The 20,469-nt window shown below is 45.0% G+C and overlaps 1 protein-coding gene and 1 long non-coding RNA gene across 3 annotated transcripts in view; both read left to right on the top strand.

The window, feature by feature from the left end:
- Positions 1-19,433, top strand: part of si:ch211-163c2.3 — a 67,861-nt gene extending 48,428 nt beyond the window's left edge. For both annotated transcript variants that reach the window (XM_021478112.3, XM_073908025.1), the window contains 4 exons: positions 7,960-8,197; positions 8,662-8,795; positions 9,306-9,486; positions 16,489-19,433. In XM_021478112.3, the coding sequence (XP_021333787.3) occupies positions 7,960-8,197; positions 8,662-8,795; positions 9,306-9,486; positions 16,489-16,769 (834 nt within the window). In that variant the 3' untranslated portion in view covers positions 16,770-19,433. The remainder of the gene's footprint in view (positions 1-7,959; positions 8,198-8,661; positions 8,796-9,305; positions 9,487-16,488) is intronic.
- LOC110439926 (uncharacterized) lies at positions 4,295-6,003 on the top strand. The gene is made up of 2 exons (XR_002459187.2): positions 4,295-4,479; positions 5,604-6,003. It is a non-coding gene; the product is annotated as an uncharacterized lncRNA (long non-coding RNA).
- Positions 19,434-20,469: the final 1,036 nt, after the last annotated feature.

Below are 20,469 nucleotides of genomic sequence, written 5' to 3'. Positions count from 1 at the left end.
ATCGGAGGGTGGGCTTTCATTGTCCGATGATGATCCAGACCCGCTCACCCCCTTCGGGCAGGTGAGCGCTGTCAAAACGAATCATGAAATGTACATGTTAGCCGTGCTTTCCCGGGCTGCTTCGGCCGTGGGTTGGAGATGGTTTATTCCTCGGTTCGCCAAGTTGCGTTCGAAGGTCGAGCGTGGCAATACAAGGTCCTCCCCTTCGGGCTCTCTCTGTCTCCGCGGGTCCTCACCAAACTCGCAGAGGGTGCCTTAGCACCCTTTTGGCTTGCAGGCATCCGCATACTCAATTATCTCGACGACTGGCTGATTTTAGCCCACTCGCGGGAGTAATTGACTATGCACAGAGATGAGGTGCTCCGGCATTTTCGCCTATTGGGGTTGCAGGTCAACCGAGAAAAGAGCAAACTCGCCCCGGTGCAGAGGATCTCTTTTCTCGGGATGGAGCTGGACTCCCCAGCTGTAGTGGTACCACTGAAATACTTTCAGAGGCTCCTGGGGCATATGGCATCCGCTGCGGCTGTCACGCCGCTCGGATTGCTCCATATGAGACCACTTCAGCACTGGCTGCTAGATGGAGTTCCAAGATGCGCATGGCATGCGGGCGCACACCGAGTCTCGATTACTGCGCTGTGTCGCCGCACCCTCAGCCCCTGGAACGACCCCTCGTTCCTACAGGCCGGTGTGCCTCTGGGACAGGCGTCCAGTCATGTTGTTTCAATGGATGCTTCCAACACGGGCTGGGGAGCCGTGTGTCACGGGCATGCAGCTGCGGCCTGTGGAAAGGTGCCCAGCTGCATTGGCATATCAATCGCCTAGAGCTGTTGGCAGTGTTCCTCGCTCTCCACCGTTTTTTTCCGGTGCTGGAGCAGCAACACGTGCTGGTCAGGACGGAGAGTACGGCGGCGGCAGCGTATATCAACCGCATGGGGGGGTATGTGCTCTCACCGCATGTCTCAGCTCGCCCGCCGTCTGCTCCTCTGGAGTCACCTGCGGCTGAAATTGCTGTGCGCCATTCACATCCCAGGTATGCTCAACCGTGCAGCCGATGCGCTCTCACGGCAGCAAATTCACTCTGGAGAATAGAGACTCCACCCCGAGTCTGTTCAGCTGATTCAGGGAGGCCCAGATCGATCTGTTTGCCTCCCCCGAGAACGCTCATTGCCAGTTGTTCTTTTCCCTGACCGAGGGCACTCTCGGCACGGATGCACTGGCCCCCAGCTGGCCTCGGGGCAAACGCAAGTATGCGTTTCCCCCAGTCAGCCTACTCGCGCAGCTATTGTGCAAGGTCAGGGAGGACGAGGAGCAGGTTCTGCTAGTTGCGCCCCTCTGGCCCAACCGGACCTGGATATCAGAGCTCTCCCTCCTCGCGACGGCCCGTCCCCTGGCAGATCCCTTTGAGAGAGGACCTACTTTCTCAAAGACAGGGCACCATCTGGCACCCTCGCCCCGATCTCTGGAACCTCCACTTGTGGTCCCTAGACGCGAGGAAGACTTAGGTAACCTGCCGACTGCGGTGGTTGATACCATCACTCAGGCTAGAGCCCCCTCCACGAGGCGCGCCTATGCCCTGAAGTGGAGTCTATTCACTGAATGGTGTGTCTCTCGCAGAGAAGACCCCCAAACTTGCCAGATCAGTGTTGTGCTCTCTTTCCTTCAAGAGAAGTTGGACAGCAGGCTGTCGCCCTCCACTCTCAAGGTTTACGTTGCCGCCATCTCCGCTCCGCTCAGGACCGTACTCAGTACTTTAAATCCTCTGAGCAGCTCTTTGTCTGTTATGGCGGTCGGCAGCAGGGAAGTGCCGTGACCAAATAAAGATTATCCCACTGGATTGTCGAGGCCATTTCTTGTGCTTATTGAGCGGAGGTCAGCCGCGTCCCACGGGAGTGCGTGCGCACTCCACTCGGAGCGCTGCATCCTCTTGGGCTCGTGCACGTGGCGCCTCTTTAACAGACATCTGTAGAGCTGCGGGCTGGGCAACACCCAACACATTTGCAAGGTTTTACAATCTGCGAGTGGAGCCGGTTTCCTCAAGGGTATTAGGTAACCCTTGGTGATTAAGGAAAGAACTCGGTGGGGTGCTGTAATACGCTTGCGGTGCCCTTTTTCCTTAACACGGAGAGATGTGCACCTTCCTGTCTGTCAGTAAAGTTCCCCGTCAGGTGAGCCCTGCAGATTCCTCCGAGGCCCCCAGCACTGACTCAGCGGAGGAGTCACTTGCTGGCCCACTACGTTAGGTCTTTTAGGTCCCGCATTTTTGGGTATAGGTGCCGTCTATGTGTGATCCCCTCTGGCGATCCCATATGCTTTTTCCGCCACGGTTCAGTCCCCCCTCTTGGGTGGACCCGTGCCTTCCCAATCCGCTAACCACCTTCTTATGCATACTCCCCCTTCTTAGAGTTAGTCCATATGTATTTCCATTTTGTCTCCCTTATTGGGTGCAGATGGTCTCTGCAGCGTTCTCCCTACTGAGATTGTATGCTTCCCAACGTACTGTCGTATTTCCTAGAATTATCTAGACGCTAGCGACTCCCCAAAAAATATACCTATTCCGTAAAGCTTCTTTTGAAGTGGGGATAAGTTAGGGCCAAGGGCACTTTGGAGGACCGCGCCTTCCATAATTTGGGTGCGTCACGCTTGCTTGACTGCCCTCTCACCGGAGGCGTTGGTAAGGTGCAGTCATTATGGCGTTTTCCATGGTCTCCCATACGTGGATTTTAACATCAAATCCACTTATAGCACTGGAGTTCCCCAACCGAAGGGGAACATTCGAGGTTACAGAAGTAACCCTTCGTTCCCTGAGGAGGGAAACGGAAATGCTATACTCCGTCGCCATGATGACTGTCCCTCAGCTGTTAAAAGTCTCTTCAGCTTAAAAAGGATGCCGTTTGCTGGTGCCAGGTGTGCTTATATGCTGGGATAATTGGCAATGAAGCACACCTGCGCAAGCTTACGCTGCCAATTCATTGTTTTCATTGGCCCATTCAATACTCTTTCAGACAATCGGCTTCTGAATCGAAACCTCCCATACGTGGATTTTAACATCAAATCCACTTATAGCACTTCCGTTCCCCTCCTCCCGTTAGCGGGAACGGGCGTGGCGGAAAGAAAATTAAGTTGGTCAGGCAGCGGGACAACAAATGCTGAATATAAGCGGGAGCGGTCGGGTTCAGGCTAAAACCTGACGGACGGACGGACGGGAGCGGGATTCAAAATTTAGTCCTGCGCAGATCTCTATAGCGAGGTGCACAAATAATTACAATTTACTACTTTAATTTTACATGACTTCAAATGTACTTGTAAAAACAGGAAAAACTCTGTATAAATAATTAAGCAATTTTATTGTATAAAACAGACAAATTGCTGTAATTTGTCATTAAATGTATAATACATAAAATAATAGTCAAGCTGTTAATCTACAGATTGTTTTGAATATAATTTAAAATAACAGGACAAAATACTGTATAAATAATACAGTAACTTCCCTGTATAAAAAACAAAAATGTCAGTAATTTGTCTTTAATGATGAAGTCAAAATGTTAATTTAGAGGATTGTTTGTCATTTTACTGAGTTTGGATTATAATTTGAAATGAAAAAAAAAATCCTGTAAAAATTTTGAGATATTCTGTGTAAAATAAGTTTTTTTTTCACAGTGCAGAATAACACTGCTTTAATAAATGGCATTGTGCATATTCAAAACAGGCAAAGCAACAGATTAATATTATTCAACATATCCCAGAAATTTTAATAATATTTTTAGATGTAACCCCATTTGTAATCTTTAACATTTACACATTTTTTACATTTAAACATTCTTTAATTACACATTTTTCTCAGTAACTGTAACAAATTACTGTTACTTTTATTTTGTAATTAAATTATGTAACAGTTGCATGTAACTAGGTACTCCCTAACACTCACTATAGGTGCATCCCAAATTGCATACTTATGCACTATTCTACCCCATTGTGTAGTATAAATAGTGTTAGTATTGCATTCACAAAATAATAAGTGCACTTTAATTACCCAGATCATTGACCGCTGCTTTGCTCACATGGCTGAAGGGGTGGAACTTTCAGGCACTGATGTTGGATTACTTTATTTATTTTAGATGGTGAAAGCTAAATTCTCCTACGAGAGTGATAATCTCGATGGTAAATGCGGTTATACTCATGGCAGATATTGGGCCCTAACATACACCCAGCGCAATGTGGTGCAAGGTGCAAAACAATGGGCTATATGCACGCATTACTTCCGCGTTTTGTCTAAGGCCGCGGTCCAGCTTCCGGTCTGGGTGATTTTAAGCGGAGGTGAACAGTATTATGGCAGAGTCGTCAATATTTACTCGCTGTTTGCGAGTAAATTATGGTCAACGATGTGCAAATGATTGTCCGGATGTGCTCTACAACACCGCAGAGCAAAGCTTGAGAAGGGTTTCAAGTTGTATGCATCTTCCTACCTGTGCAATTATGAAGGTAAGTTCAGCTAGCCTGAAGGCTAACTTTAGCGTTAATACTCTTACGATCCGTCCATCTGCAGCTTTATCACGTAAGTAAAAATAATCATATGTGTACGTAATTCTGTCTCAAAGTGTCAGGTAAAAACAGGGCAGGAATAAGATCTCAGTGAGAGCTCATTACTACCGATAGATCTATGAAGAAATCGGAGTCTCCTCACCAGCTGAGAGTAGGACAGCATCAGGACAGCATACATGTGAAGTTCTGTCCCATTCATACTTTTACTGTTCTAAAGTGACCACCACTGTTCAGTTCGGATAATTACAGAAACACAGATGCTGTCTTAGCTTGTAAGCATGATTATTGAGCAAGATATATTAGGAATAAAATAATACAATGCCGTTCCATCCACAACAGACAAATAGCACTGTGTCAATGCTGAGATTTATTGCTGAAACAGTGGAGATGACAGATGCAGTGTAACAGTGGAGATAGCATGCTTTCTATTTAGTCGATAACATTGTAATTAAATGGGAGGGTGACCCAAAACAATAAGGTGTCATTAGTTAATTTCACATCAACAATTTGTCTATTTTAATATTTATTAGTTTTTTACATTAATGAACAAATGCTTATTCATTGTGCTTGTTAACTCACAATGTAATAGCTAATGTTAACAAGCATGACTTTGGATTTTTATTCATTAGTAAATTAGTTTAACAATGCTAACTATTAAATATTAAATAGTTATTTTAATAGTGAGCAAATACATTAATTAATGAAACCTTATTTGAAAGTGTGACTTAAGGGAGCTACTTTTAAATCATTTAAATTAATGATTTACTGTGTAGTTTAATCTGATGATATTGCTGCAGATGCCTTTCAAAAGAAGATATTTTGAAGAAAGCTGAAAACCTGTAACCATCGACTTCCATAGTAGGAAAAAGAACTACTATGAATATCAGTGGTTGCAAGTTTCCAGCTTTCTTCAAGGTATTTTTGTTTGTGTTAAACATCAGAAACAAACTCAAACAGGTTTGGGACAAGTGAAGGATGAGGAAATAGAATTTTCAGTTTTGAGTGAACTGCCTTTAATGACTCTCTTTTAAAAACCTATTAATATTCTTGTTTCTGTTTTCTAGGTAACATTATGAGATTCAGAGCTAGAAAATTTTATGTGTTACTTCATCCTGGAGTGGACATTCGTCAGAAGATCCATGCCATCGTCTGCTAGTTAATAGCTCCTGCTCTTGTGTGGCTGAGAGCGGGATATGCAAACATTTGGTTGCTTTGCTTTTCCAGACAGCCCATTACTCTAAAATGTGTAATGTGTGTTGTCACATGAACAATTGTTTGGAATGGATCAATTATGTGTTAAGTTCCATGAAACAGAGGGGTGATTTATTTATTCATTTAATACGTATAAGCCCAAATACCTCTCTATGCACAAGTTACAGAAGAAGCACCTGATTCAAGAAAACAACTGATTCAATGTCATTTTTTCTGTTCATCTGAATAAAATATTTTTTTCAAAATGTTAAATTTTTTTGACAATTTTTATTTCAAATTACATACAGTGAATTATATTTTATATGTACAGTGAATAAAATAAAGGTCTTTATTCTGAATAAAAAATTGCACTTAGAAAGTAGCTTAAGAAATGTTTATGTATATTAATGTTCATTTTTTTTAACTTCAAAGGCAATGAAAATAAACTATTATTTGCCAGAAAAGCTCCTTTCTTTAAATGTCTGCATCCGATTGGCACTCGAGCCTCGATCAGTTTTCTAGACTGAAATTGTCAGCTACACTCTTGTTTTTTTCTGTTTCTGTAAAATTCTCACATTAAATATCACCAACCCACCTCTTCTGCACGACTTTGTCTTTTGGAAACGTGTGGAAACTAAGGTAAGAGTTCAATTTTTGACGCTGTGCATTGCTGAACACAGCAGTGGTATCTACAAGTACTGTTCTCACGTCTTTGAAATGACACTTTTAAACGTTTAGATGTCATATTTATGTAGCTGACATAAACATATATAAGTGGGCTATAATGGCATAAAACATTAAGACAACTGTCCAAAACATAACTCGTTTTTATCAGTAGCGCTCCTGTTGTAGCACTGTACTGTACGATCGGCGGAAGTAGGCTCGGGGTCTTAAATTTTACCGGAAATGCGTCACGCGCCGCCGTGCATAGAGCCCATTGTTGTTTGCTAGTTTTAGCTTGGTGCAAGAGTCTTTTTGACGTTTTCCGACACGTTGTTTAAATAACAAATGCATTTGCGCTCATATGTGCGCCCATAGGCGTTCTAGTCTAAAAAAGGAAGTGTGTTATGCTGAATTGCTGGCGCGTTGCTATTTTGAGGAACAAAATAGACTGTTCTATAAACCAGATCAAAGCAGGTCTATTGTCCAGCTCAGAGCATGTTATTTGTGCGCCCTCGCTTACTCGTTGCTAAATACACACAGGGTGTACAGCAATACACAAATATCTTTACAAATGAAAAAGATATTATTTTCTAGCCTACATAAATATAAAAACCCTACTTTCATGCTTTCCTTATCTTGGGGGGCTTTTTTAATGTATTCATAACAATTTGCTTTTGTATAATGTTTTCATTATTAGCAGTATTATTTATCATATTCATATTTATATTTGCTTTATTAAAAACAAGCTTAGATTTGTCCACCTGTCAAGTTTTAGACCATAAGGGGCACAGCATGTGTATTTGGAAATAACTCAGTTGTTTGAACACACTTGGTTATTATTGTTCATTTATTAGTTTGCTGGAAATGAGAACTGAATTTAGAAACAGTTTTGAAAGAAATCTTTGCGCTTAACAAACAAAATTAATTATGTAAAGGCCAATAGATATATGTGCTTACAACATGTTTCCCCATCCACGAGAGCAAAAGTGAAAGTACAGAATGAGGAGGCTCATTCTCTTATTTTTGCGCTGCAGATGCTCTGTTTAACTGTTTTCTCGCTAGAGAAGTGTTCAGTTTTTCCACTTAAAAGGTCCGCCATGTAAATAGCAAATGCTCTATGACAAGACGCAACTGATTCTTAAAGGGAATGGATGATGAGACCCGGTTTGTTTAATTCTCAAAACACACCTATAACTCAATAAGAGAATAAGCTCAACCCTGTTAGACCATGCACCGCGATGCAAAGTGGATTTTTCCATCTCTAATATAGCAAAAGTGTATTCAGACACGCCCTTAATGCTTTTGCGCCCTGCGCTTGCACTTTGCACATGGATCGTCAAAATAGAGCCCATTATTTGGTAGTTTGGACATTTATTTCACTAATTTGGCAACGGTCAAACATCATCAGGGAATAGAAATAGATGATGACAGTTTTCTACGAGGGTATCATTCCAGTTGAAACTGAAACCAATACAATGTCCTAGACCTGGTCCTGGATTTTTTTTTATGATCATTGCACAGTGTCTAAATAAGCTAAACACTGTTTTTCTCCTAACAAACCCTAAGGTAAGAGAGAAGGAACAGGATAACCTCTTCACTCAAGTGGCGTGGTGCATTCTGGGACCACGAAGCATTTGGCAAAAGGTCCCAAAAAAGGCAAATCATCAACTTGAGAGAGCCGATGTAAATGATGGAATTGTGGATGCGCAGGGTGTGAAATGGACTGTGGATTTGAGAAAACTGGAGGCCACAGAATGTGATTCAGGACAGGTGACGGCTCTCAAACGCCTGGAGAACCTTTCAGGTGAGGATGCTTTTATTCAATATCACCACAATTATTATAAACACAATATTTGTTCACATCACACATTTGTTGCTGTGGGAGAGGAAATCTTTTAACCACTCATCTCCATCTATTATGTAATTGAAATAGCATAGCTATTTTTAATCCCAATTGTTTATTTCATTTTTCTGGAAGCTCTTATAGGGAATAAATTCCTCTTTTAAATAAAGACAAATATATATATATATATATATATATATATATATATATATATATATATATATATATATATATATATATATATATAAATATATATATATATCTTGAATAACATGCATCAATGCCACATGATCAGATCAGTTTATATACTTCATGCATTCAAATATCTTAAAGGGATTGAATTCCTGTGCAGATTTGACAAAGAAGTACTGTAAAAATCTGGGATTAAATGAATTAACCACAAATCTCACTATTCTGCATTTCAGATTTCTCTTTTCCCATCCACTGGGACAGCATGAATCAAAAAGGTTTAAAGGTGGTTGCTTTAGATCCACAATCAGCAGAGTACAAGACTGTAAAAGCAGATTTCCAGAGGACCGTCTTAAAGACTGTGCTCAAGGTTTGAGACTCATCACCATTATTAAATGATGTTTTATAATCAAGTTTCAGTAGAACTGTACACAGCAATGCACATTAACCAGATTAAATTCATCATTGGCAATTACATCGTTATACAAACAGAAAAAGAAAGAGCAACAAGAGAATGGATGTTGATTTAAGTTCCCAAAGTGGGGGTTGGAAACCTCTGGGGGGTCGCGAGGCAATGAGTAGGGATCACTTGGGGATTGCCAAAAAATATCATATATATTATTAAACTATCTTTTTGTATGTTTATCACCACCCCTGAGGATAGTGGGGGGTCACAAACTGTTATTTTGGAGGGTCGTGAGCTGAAAAGTTTGGGAACCCCTGAATTAGATTACTTATTTGTAATTTTTATTTAGGTTAAATTTTTTTGAAAGTTTAAATATTATAACTGTCCTATTTATTGTTACAATGTAATATCTTTGTGAAGAACAAGTTTTTCAGTTGTAATTGATCTTGTTTGTGTGCAAATACATTTCAACAGATCGAGCGCATCCAGAACATCAATCTTCGGCGGTTATATGAGGCACGTAAATCTGAGCTGGAGATCAAGAATGATCCAGCTGTCGGAGCAGGAGAGAAAATCCTTTATCACGGCTCTGCACAGGCGTCCTGCTCGTCTATCATGAGCACAAACTTCAACCGCAATTTTGCTGGGCAGAATGGTAAAAAAAAAAAAAATCAAAAATCCTTGATTTAAAAAAATCACCCATAAATGTCAAATATTTTGTCTTTAATTGTTGATGAATGCTGCATTTGCTTCTTTTATCAATACTTTGCTTTTTTAAAACATGCCTTACACATATAAAAAGATTTTATTTTACAGCCATTTTTTGGACATTATATGATTCTCAGAGAAAATGTTTTTATGTTTTTTATATTTTTGGTAAAAATTAATAGTTAATCTGATCCAGAATTTCTGTCACCATTTGATTAGCATATTAGCAAGGTTAATATTTTAAATTTTTGATTGTGTATGTGGTTTTGTTTCGCCACTTTGAGCTTTTGGGAACTTTTATTGTTATGTATCCTACTAAATTCCACATGGTTCCAAACACATACCCAAACACATACTTACATACTTACTATTGTTTTTTTTTTTTATCTTCATTTGTAATCATTCCAGCTATTTCTTATAGATACAGTTAGTTCCCCTTCGGTTGGGGAACTTCAGTGCCATAGAGTGGATTGATTGAAATCCACGAATGGGAGATTCGATCAGAAGCTGCTTGTCTGGAGAGTATTGAACGGGCCAATGAATGAAAATGAATTGGCAGCGTAAGCTTGCGCAGGTGTGCTGCATCGCCAATTATCCCAGCATATAAGCACACCTGAAGCGAGCAAACGCCATCCTTTTCCCTTCAGATCCTTTCTGAGTGAGTCGATGAGGGTTCCTCTTGCTGTTCAGCACTTCAGAGCGAACGAGTGTCTCCCGGTCCAGAGTGGGTTTTCGCGGCGGCAGACGGTCGAGCTGGGTTTCTCCCTTGCCTGCGGTTCTTTGGGTCCGGTCCTTCAGAGCGGTGCGTATTGTTGCAACTTTCCTAAAAGAGCAACACAGTCGTGCAGCACGTCCTTTTCAGGATGGCGCTCCGACTGTGCGTTTCTGGATGCGGGGGTTTCCTGGCTCCGGATGTTGGACACGATCACTGCATTGCATGTTTGGGGTCCAGCGTGTTAATGCAGTGCTCGCGGGCGGTTCATGTCGTCATTGCGATGCCATGACCGTTGCACAGCTAAGATCGCGGCTAACTTTCGTAAGAGAGCGAGCCACCCCAGTTGCCTCCTGTTCTAAAAAAGCAGCGGGCGCTCGGGCAGATCTGAGGGTTCCAGTGGGAGATAATCCGCCGCCCACGGGCTCGCGGACCTCTCGCTCCTCACGGCGCTCCATCCAAGCTTCGGGTAGTGGGAGTGATCCGTCTAACCAGATGGTAGCTCTCACGCTCGCTGACACCGGAGATCAGATGTCCTCCGCGGCATCGGAGGGTGGGCTTTCACTGTCCGACGAAGATCCGGACCCGCTCGCCCCCTTCGGGCAGGTGAGCACCGTCAAATCGGATCCTGAAGCGGACATGTTAGCTGTGCTTTCCCGGGCTGCTTCGGCCGTGGGGTTGGAGCTAGTTTATCCCCCAGCTCCGCAGCCGGACCGACTAGATGGGTGCTACGTAGAGGACCAGAAGGTGAAGCCTTTGAAGCCTCTTGTCCCCTTCTTCCCGGAAGTGCACAGTAGGCTCATGCAGTCTTGGAGGGCACCTTTCTCTGCCCGTGCTTCGTGTCCCTCCGCCCTCACCGCCCTTGACGGCGGAGCTGCCAGGGGGTATGAGGCGATCCCGTCAGTGGAGCGTGCTATCACGGTCAATCTTTGTCTGCGCGGCGCCTCTACGTGGCGGGGTTTGCCCCGCCTCCCGTCCAAAGCCTGTAGGTTGTCTGCCTCTCTCAGAGCCAGAGCTTATAAGGCTGTGGGCCAGGCTGCTTCTGCTTTGCACGCGATGGCCACCTACCAGCGCTACCAAGCGCAGACCCTGGCCGAGCTGCACGAGGGCGGGTCTAACCCAAGCTTATTACATGAGCTGCGCACCGTGACCGACTATGCTCTTCGGACTACTAAGTCCGCCGCGTGTGCGCTGGGGAGGACGATGTCCACACTTGTGGTTCAGGAATGCCACCTCTGGCTAAACCTGGCCGATATGCGCGATGTAGACAAAGTTCGCCCTCTTGACTCGCCCATATCCCAGGCTGGCCTGTTTGGCGACACCGTCGGTGAATTCACCCAGGAATTCAAGGCGGTGAAAGAGCAGTCGGATGCGATGGGCAATGTCATCTATCGGCGTGGCCGTAAGCCCGCTCCATCCCCGGCCGAGCCATCCACCTCTGCTGTTCCTCGCCGAGGGCGCCCGCCAACATGTGCTGCCCTGCCCCCGCCTGCGCCTCCGGCCAAGCGGGCGCGGCGTACACCTCGAAAACAGGCAGCCCCCCTTGCCCAGGGCGCCGTTAAGACCGGCAAACGGACCGCGAAGCGTCCCTGAGACAGGCCATCCGGAGAAGAGGAAACTTGCTCTTTCCCCGCTTTAGGGCGGGGCCCCAATTACAAAGGTACTTTTCAGTGCCACCAAAACATCAATCAAAGAGCACTTTTCCCCTTCCCCCGGATGTGACAGCACAAATTCTGCCAGTCCGGGACGCGCTGCCTTCCGGCTCGCAGATTCTACGTGCTTCGCCAGTGGCTCACGAGCGCTGGGGGGGATGGTCTCCCTTCCCTCAGCCCTCCAGCCCCCTCTCCGGAGTCAGGGTGCGGAGCCAGAGCGAATCGCTCTCCTCCAGCTCTTCCGCGGGACCCTCGTGCTCCCCGGATCAGCACACCCACTCCGCGCTGCCCCACCGCTGGTACGTCAGCGATTGTAGCGATGACTCCATTAGCGAGGGCTCTGCCTGCCTGGTTAGCGCGGGCCAGCCTCTCGCGGTGGCTCATACGCACAGTCAGACTCGGTTACGCGATTCAGTTCGCGAAACGGCCCCCCAAGTTCACGGGCGTGTATTTCTCCAGGGTCAACCCCCTGTCCGCCCCTGTCTTGCGAGAGGAGATTGCTGCCCTCCTGGCGAAGGGTGCAATCGAGCCAGTTCCTCCAGCCGAGATGGAGAGTGGGTTTTACAGCCCATACTTCATCGTACCCAAAAAGATTGGTGGGTCTCGACCAATCCTAGATCTGCGCGTTTTGAACCACTGTCTGCACAAGCTGCCGTTCAGAATGCTCACGCAGAGGCGCATTCTCCAATGCGTTCGTCCTCAGGATTGGTTTGCAGCCATAGACCTGAAGGACGCGTATTTCCATGTCTCCATTCTTCCACGCCACCGCCAATTTCTGCGGTTTGCGATCGAAGGTCGAGAGTGGCAGTACAAGGTCCTCCCCTTCGGGCTCTCTCTGTCTCCGCGGGTCTTCACCAAACTCGCAGAGGGTGCCTTAGCGCCCATTTGGCTCGCGGGCATCCGCATACTCAATTATCTCGACGACTGGCTGATTTTAGCCCACTCCCGGGAGCAATTGATTGTGCACAGGGACAAGGTGCTTCGGCATCTCCGCCTACTGGGGCTTCAGGTCAACCGAGAAAAGAGCAAACTCGCCCCCGTGCAGAGGAGCTCTTTTTCTCGGGATGGAGCTGGACTCGATCACCATGGTAGCGCACCTCTCCGAGGAACGCGCTCGCCTGTTGCTGAACTGTCTGAGGAAGCTCGACAGCAAACTAGTGGTCTGAAGTTCTTTCAGAGGCTCCTGGGGCATATGGCATCCGCAGCCGCCGTCACGCCGCTCGGATTGCTCCATATGAGACCACTTCAGCACTGGCTTCACGATCGGGTCTTAAGACGCGCATGGCACGCGGGCACACACCGGGTCTCTGTTACTGCGCTGTGTCACCGTGCCCTCAGCCCTTGGAACGACCCCTCGTTCCTACAGGCCGGTGTGCCTCTAGGACAGGCATCCAGCCATGTGGTTGTTTCAACAGATGCTTCCAACACGGGTTGGGGGGCCGTGTGTCACGGGCATGCGGCTGCAGGCCTGTGGAAGGGTGCCCAGTTGCATTGGCATATCAATCGCCTAGAGCTGTTGGCAGTGTTCCTCGCTCTCCACCGCTTTTTACCGGTGCTGGAGCGGCAACACGTGCTGGTCAGGACGGACAGTATGGCGGCGGCGTATATCAACCGCATGGGGGGTATGCGCTCTCGCCGCATGTCTCAGCTCGCCCGCCCTCTGCTCCTCTGGAGTCACCCGCGGCTGAAATCGCTGCGCGCCATTCACGTTCCAGGCACGCTCAATCGTGCAGCCGATGCGCTCTCAGGACAGCTGTTAAGCACTGGAGAATGGAGACTCCACCCCGAGTCTGTTCAGCTGATATGGACGCGATTCGGGGAGGCACAGATTGATCTGTTTGCTTCCCCCGAGAACGCTCATTGCCAGTTGTTTTTTTCCCTGACCGAGGGCTCTCAGCACGGATGCACTGGCCCACAGCTAGCCTTGGGGCATGCGCAAGTATGCGTTTCCCCCAGTGAGCCTGCTCGCGCAGTTACTGTGCAAGGTCAGGGAGGACGAGGAACAGGTTCTGCTAGTTGCGCCCCTTTGGCCCAACCGGACCTGGATATCAGAGCTCTCACTCCTTGCGACGGCCCTCCCCTGGCAGATCCCTTTGAGAGAGGACCTACTCTCTCAGGGACAGGGCACCATCTGGCACCCTCGCCCCGATCTTTGGAACCTCCACGTGTAGTCTTTAGACGCGAGGAAGACTTAGGTAACCTACCGACTGCGGTTGTTAATACGATCACTCAGGCTAGAGCCCCCTCCACGAGGCACGCCTACGCCCTAAAGTGAAGTCTATTCACTGAATGGTGCGTCTCTCGCAGAGAAGACCCCCGAAACTGCCAGATTAGTGTTGTGCTCTCTTTCCTTCAAGAGAAGTTGGACAGCAGGCTGTTGCCCTCCACTCTCAAGGTTTACGTGGCCGCCATCTCCGCTTATCATAACGCGGTAGCTGGCGGCACCGTGGGAAAGCATAACCTCATCATCCGGTTCCTTGGGGATGCTAGAATTAATCCATCTCGCCCCCCTCTCATGCCCTCTTGGAATCTCGCCCTCGTTCTCACGAGTTTGCGAGCCGATCCCTTTGAGCCTCTCGAATCAGTATCTAAGATATCTGTCCCTGAAGACAGCTCTGCTGGTTGCGTTGGCCTCCATCAAGAGGGTCGGGGACCTGGAGGCATTTTCGGTCAGTGACTCGTGCCTGGAATTCGGGCCGGATTACTCTCACGTCATCCTGAGACCTCGCCCGGGTTATGTGCCCAAGGTTCATACCACCCCCTTTAGAGATCAGGTAGTGAACATGCAAGCGCTGCCCCCGGAGGAGGCAGATCCAGCCCTTTCTTTACTTTGTCCAGTTCGCGCTCTGCGCATTTATGTGGACCGTACTCAGAATTTTAGATCATCTGAGCAGCTCTTTGTCTGTTATGGCGGTCGGCAGCAGGGAAGTGCCGTATCAAAACAAAGATTATCCCACTGAATTGTGGATGCCATTTCACTTGCTTATTCGAGTCAAGGTCAGACGTGTCCCCCGGGAGTGCGTGCACACTCCACTCGGAGCGTTGCATCCTCTTGGGCGCGTGCACGCAACGCCTCTCTAACAGACATCTGTAGAGCTGCGGGCTGGGCGACACCCAACACATTTGCAAGGTTTTACAATCTGCGAGTGGAGCTGGTTTCCTCAAGGGTATTAGGTAACCCTTTAGTGATTGAGGAAACAACTCGGTAGGTGTTGTACACGCTTGCTGCGCCATTTCCCCTAACACGGAGATACGTGCACCCTTTTATCTGTCAGTAAAGTTCCCCGTCAGGTGAGCCCTGCAGATTCCTCCATGGCCCCCAGCACTGACTCAGCGGAGGAGTCATTTGCTGGCCCACTACGTTGTAAGTCTGCCCGTTGGTCAGCCCGCGTTTTGGGTATAGGTGCCTGCTATGCGTGATCCCCTCTAGGCGATCCCATATGCTTATTCCGCCATGGTTAAGTCCCCCCCCTGGGCGGACCAGTGTCTTCCCTCTCCGCTAACCACTCTTTTGCTATGCGTACTCCCCCTTTTTAGGGCTAGTCCATATGTAATCTTGCCATCTATCCCCCCTTGGGTAACGGATGGCCTCCGCAGCATCCTCCCTATCGGGATTGCACGCTTCCCAACGTACTATCGTATTTTCCTAGAATTATCTAGATGCTCACGACTCCCAAAAAATATATCTAAATCCGTAAGACTTCTGTTGAAGTAGGATAAATTAGGGCCAGGGACACGTTGGAGGACCGCGCCTCCCATGATGTGGGTGCGTCACGCTTGCTTGACTATTCCCTCATCGGGGGCGTTGGTTTGGTGCAGTCATTATGGCGCTTTCCACTTCTCCCATTCGTGGATTTCAATCAATCCACTCTATGGCACTGAAGTTCCCCAACCGAAGGGGAACGTTCGAGGTTACAGAAGTAACCCTTCGTTCCCCGAGGAGGGGAACGGAAGTGCCATACTCCGTCGCCATAATGACTGTCCCTTAGCTGTTTGAAAGTCTCTTCAGCTTAAAAGGATGGCGTTTGCTCGCTTCAGGTGTGCTTATATGCTGGGATAATTGGCGATGCAGCACACCTGCGCAAGCTTACGCTGCCAATTCATTTTCATTCATTGGCCCGTTCAATACTTTCCAGACAAGCAGCTTCTGTTCCGAATCTCCCATTCGTGGATTTCAATCAATCCACTTTATGGCACTTCCGTTCCCCTCCTCGGGGAACGAAGGGTTACTTCTGTAACCTCGACTGTTTTACCATTACTTCAAGGCCCAAAAATGGCAAAAAGCACTATAAAGTAAAGTCAGTGATAGTCACTCATACTCATCCAAATTTGTTCACACACATTCCCCAAAATTTTGGGGTTTTAACAAAAAGGTGTGACATAATTTATATTTCTGGGTGAACTTGACTTTCATTACACTAAATATACTCTTCATATTTAATTGACAGTATATATTGTAACTTATCTTTTGTTTATTGTCTGTTTGGTTGTTCAGTTTGTAGAATAAGCAACTCATACTTATATGATATATAATATACCAATACTGATGTCTGATGGACACTGATGATTTTTATATATTCCACAGGCACTGTCTACGGTCAAGGGACCTACTTTGCAGTGAACGCCAGCTACTCTGCTAATGTGAACTATGCGGTTCCTGCAGCAGACGGGACTCAGCAGATGTTTGTGGCTCGTGTGCTTACGGGTCATTATACAATGGGTTTTGGGGATATGAGGACGGCCCCTGTCCGTGTTGTTCCAGACCAGTTCTATGACAGTGTGGTAGATTACACTCAGAATCCCACAATGTTTGTGGTTTTCCATGACTGTCAGGCTTATCCAGACTACCTCATTACATTTAAATGAACTTCTAAAACAGTCTGCCTTAGCTTACAGTTTTTCTCAATGGCTTTGGTGCATTTCTGACAACACTACTTACATTTGCACAACAGTTATTGTATTTCTCAAAACAATTACAAACTGCAAAACCTAGTTGATAACCTGCAAAAGTGTGTCAGATGCTCAAAATGGAGAGCTCATTCCTAAAAACAAGTTTTGATGTCAATGAAAGTGTCATCAAGATGAAAAGTCCTGACACCATTGTTTATAAACAAGATAGTCAAATGGCTTTGTCATGTTTTCATTATGAAAGTTTACTCTAAAAATTTTCCAATGCAAAAACGTGAGATCAAAGACAGCACTATAGACTATTTGCACAGTCATTTGAAAACTACAGTAAAGTTAGACATCACTGCATTTAGTGAGATATCTGAGTACAAGACACTGAATATGTATGTGTCACATTTTTACTGCATTTGCTTTTTGTCATTCTAATTTACTCACAGCATTGTGCAAAATAATAAACACACCCTTATTTACAACAAACATAAACTCCCTTTAGGTAGAGCTGTGCACAACTGTATGCAATATTGCAGTACATATTTGAACTGAACCTACAACATACACAGGTCTGTAAATCATTCATCAAATTGTTCAACTTAGAAACCATTTTCAGGAAAAAAAAATATTTAAAATTTGTTTTATAAAATTTGCTTGACAGATTTTGACAACTAGTTCAGCATTTTTGTATGTAATGACTCAAGTAGTGAAATGAGGACTATTTTATATGAAATGACTATTCAGGCTTCAAAAGTTGAGTTAATTTTGACTGACACGACATAAGCAGATGATAATGTTAGAAAGCAGCAGAGAGTTGTATGAAAGCAATTGACACGTCCAAAAGCATTTGCAATTTGTTGGAAGGAATGAGAAACTGTTGTGCAAATGTAAATAGTGTTTTGATAAATGCACCAAAGCCACTGAGAAAATTGTAAATTGACAGTTTCCTCAAACATGATAATGTATTAATTATTTATTCTCCTTCAAGTGGATCAAACCTTTACGAGTTTTTTTTCTTCTCTTAAAAACAAAAGAAGATATATATATTTATAAAAACGCTGAAAATGGTAATTAGTAAAACCGGTTGACTTCCATAGTAGGAAAAGCAAATTTATTACAAAAAAGTTTTTTCAGCAGCTAAAATTATGTCAGTTATTTCTATTGGTTTAATGAGTCTGGAAATATCAGTTTACATCATGTCTCAAACTTCAAAAAATTCCTGGAGAGCTGCAGCTTTGCACAGTTTTGCTCCAACCCTTACCATACAAGCTGATCCAAATAATTGAGCTGTTCAAGACTACTGGACACTAGTAATGGCAAATTCAGACTGCATGATTTTCAAAGTAATCGTGTCATGGATGTTTTCACACTGTATGACTATCTAGGCTAGCGTTTTGTCGCTGCTTTGTTTACATTGCAAGATGGTTCGGCGACAGGGTTTCACATTGCATGACTTTACAATTGGAAGAATCACGGACAACATTGTCTAAACTACGTCTCACAACCAAAACATAGTATATCTTTTGTCATTAACTACATAACGAGAAAGAAGCCTTTAATGGGGTGAAAAATTTACTTATTTGCTCACCTGGGTTTGAAGGGAATTAGCCATTTCTCCTCAACTTTTTTCTTTTTTGACCCGGTTGTGAAATTGCTCAAATTTCAAGTCAAACAGACACGGGGGCTGCTGCCAAATTTCTGATAGTTTTTTCTTCATTTATTGGGTCCAAATAAACTAAAAATGAGCACTTTTTACTTCAACTTCAAACTCCTGCTGGCCTGCAGATACCCACACTAGTGCTTTCTGCTCCCTCAATAGCTATAGGTAGTCGCTGATATTATATTCAGTTAAAACTCATTTCACATGGCAGACAACTTTAGATTTTTAGCATGACGTCTGCGATTTGTTTGCGATTCTGTAAAATGGCGTCATTGATAGTTCATACTGTGTGATTGTTACTCGCGTGAACAAGCACCAATTTGCCTGTGATTTCAGGCATTTAACTGCGATTTCTCAAAACCTGTCAGCAAGTCAAAATCGGGGCTAAAATCATGCAGTCAGAACTTGGCGTTAGCTGCATTTGTAAACGCATACTTACATAATAAATAGTAGGCTACAATAAAAACAGTATGCAAGCTGAGTAGTACGTCCGAATTCATAACATTCAAAAAGAGAGAATTCATGAGTTTGATTGAATCAACGCAACTGACGTGGGCAGGTAATGTGATCATGACAAAATGGCAGTGTAGTATGTTTGATTTCCATTCATACTGCTCACATTCATACTGTATAGAACACACTTTTTTAGTGGTTGAGTAGTAAATTTCAAATGTATTACCTACTAAGTAGTAGAGGATTTCAGATGATTTGCAACATTAATCTTGAACACCTTGATTAGTTGGATGAGCTGTGCTTGATTAGTGTTGGAGCAAAACTGTGCAAAGCTGTAGCTCTCCAGAAATTGAGTTTGAGACCTATGATTACATTTTCAAACCATTTTTTTGCATATAGATTTATGCAGTTTTTGATCAAGTGAAGAAAGAAACTCATAAAGGTTGAGAATAATTCAAAGGTGAACAAGAAAATATATTAAAACTTTAAAAAGTAATGTATTAAAGGGAGATTTCTTGAAGTGTCTTGGATAGGTTATTTAGGTTTCCTAGCCTGTGTCAGTTTCTACTTTTTTCATGATGGTGAGATCACTAGGGGGGATGGTTGGTTTATACAAAGTTGAAGGGTGGGGGAGGCATGGTGTATTCAATACAAACTTTATTGGGGAGGGGTTCAATAAGAAATCAATGTCCAGGGCTGGGGGCAAATGATGGGTTTTAGGTATAAGTGCGGGTGGGGGTGGGGGGAGGGGGTAGTAAATTGTTACGTAGTTGGGAGATGAGAGGGTGGGGGGGTGTTCTATATGAAGTCAAAGCCCAAGGCTGAGAGCAAGTGATGGGTTTGATATGAGGTAGAAGTGTTTGTGTGTTTGTGTGTGTGTGTGTGTGTGTGTGTGTGTGTGTTGGGGGGTGGGGGTGGAGGGTTAGTGTATTGTTACGTAGTTGGGGTATGAGAGGGTAAGGGAGGGATGGGGTGGGTTGAAGTCGATGTCCAGGACCCAGGGCAAATAACTAAGCTGGGGAGTGAGAGAGAGGGTGTGTTTTATATGAAGTCTAAGGCCCCGTTTACACTATTGCGTTTTAGTTTTAAAACGGCGTTGTAGAATGAAAACGATCCGCATCCACACTAGCGTTTTACCCAGCGTTTCTGAACTGCTCTCCGTCCACACCAAAACGCTGAAAACGCACATCACGTGACCACACAGACACACTCGGGCAAGCGCTCCAGCATTTCTACCCAGATGAGAGCTCTGCTTGTCGGACTGCTCATCACGCATCTCCCGCTGGATCTAATCTCACTATATTTGCTAAACGTGATATTTCATTCATGTTGTTGTCTTTATCTAACGACATAGGCCAATTCCCTGACTTTGGTCATTGGAATCTATTAAGTTACTTGTTCACGGGTAACATGTTTTGGTTAAGCGCAAAGATAAGTTAATGATTAATCCAGGTACATTGACTGATCGCTTGCCTTTATTTCCTACAATGTATAAACTTATTGTATGTTATACTTTTATAATTATCGATTATTAAAACTGATATTCAGCAGAAG

This window comes from Danio rerio, chromosome 7, assembly GCF_049306965.1.
Source record: "Danio rerio strain Tuebingen ecotype United States chromosome 7, GRCz12tu, whole genome shotgun sequence".
NCBI lineage: Eukaryota > Metazoa > Chordata > Actinopteri > Cypriniformes > Danionidae > Danio > Danio rerio.
Note: the sequence above shows the minus strand (reverse complement) of the source record. Positions and strands in the feature narration are given on the sequence as shown.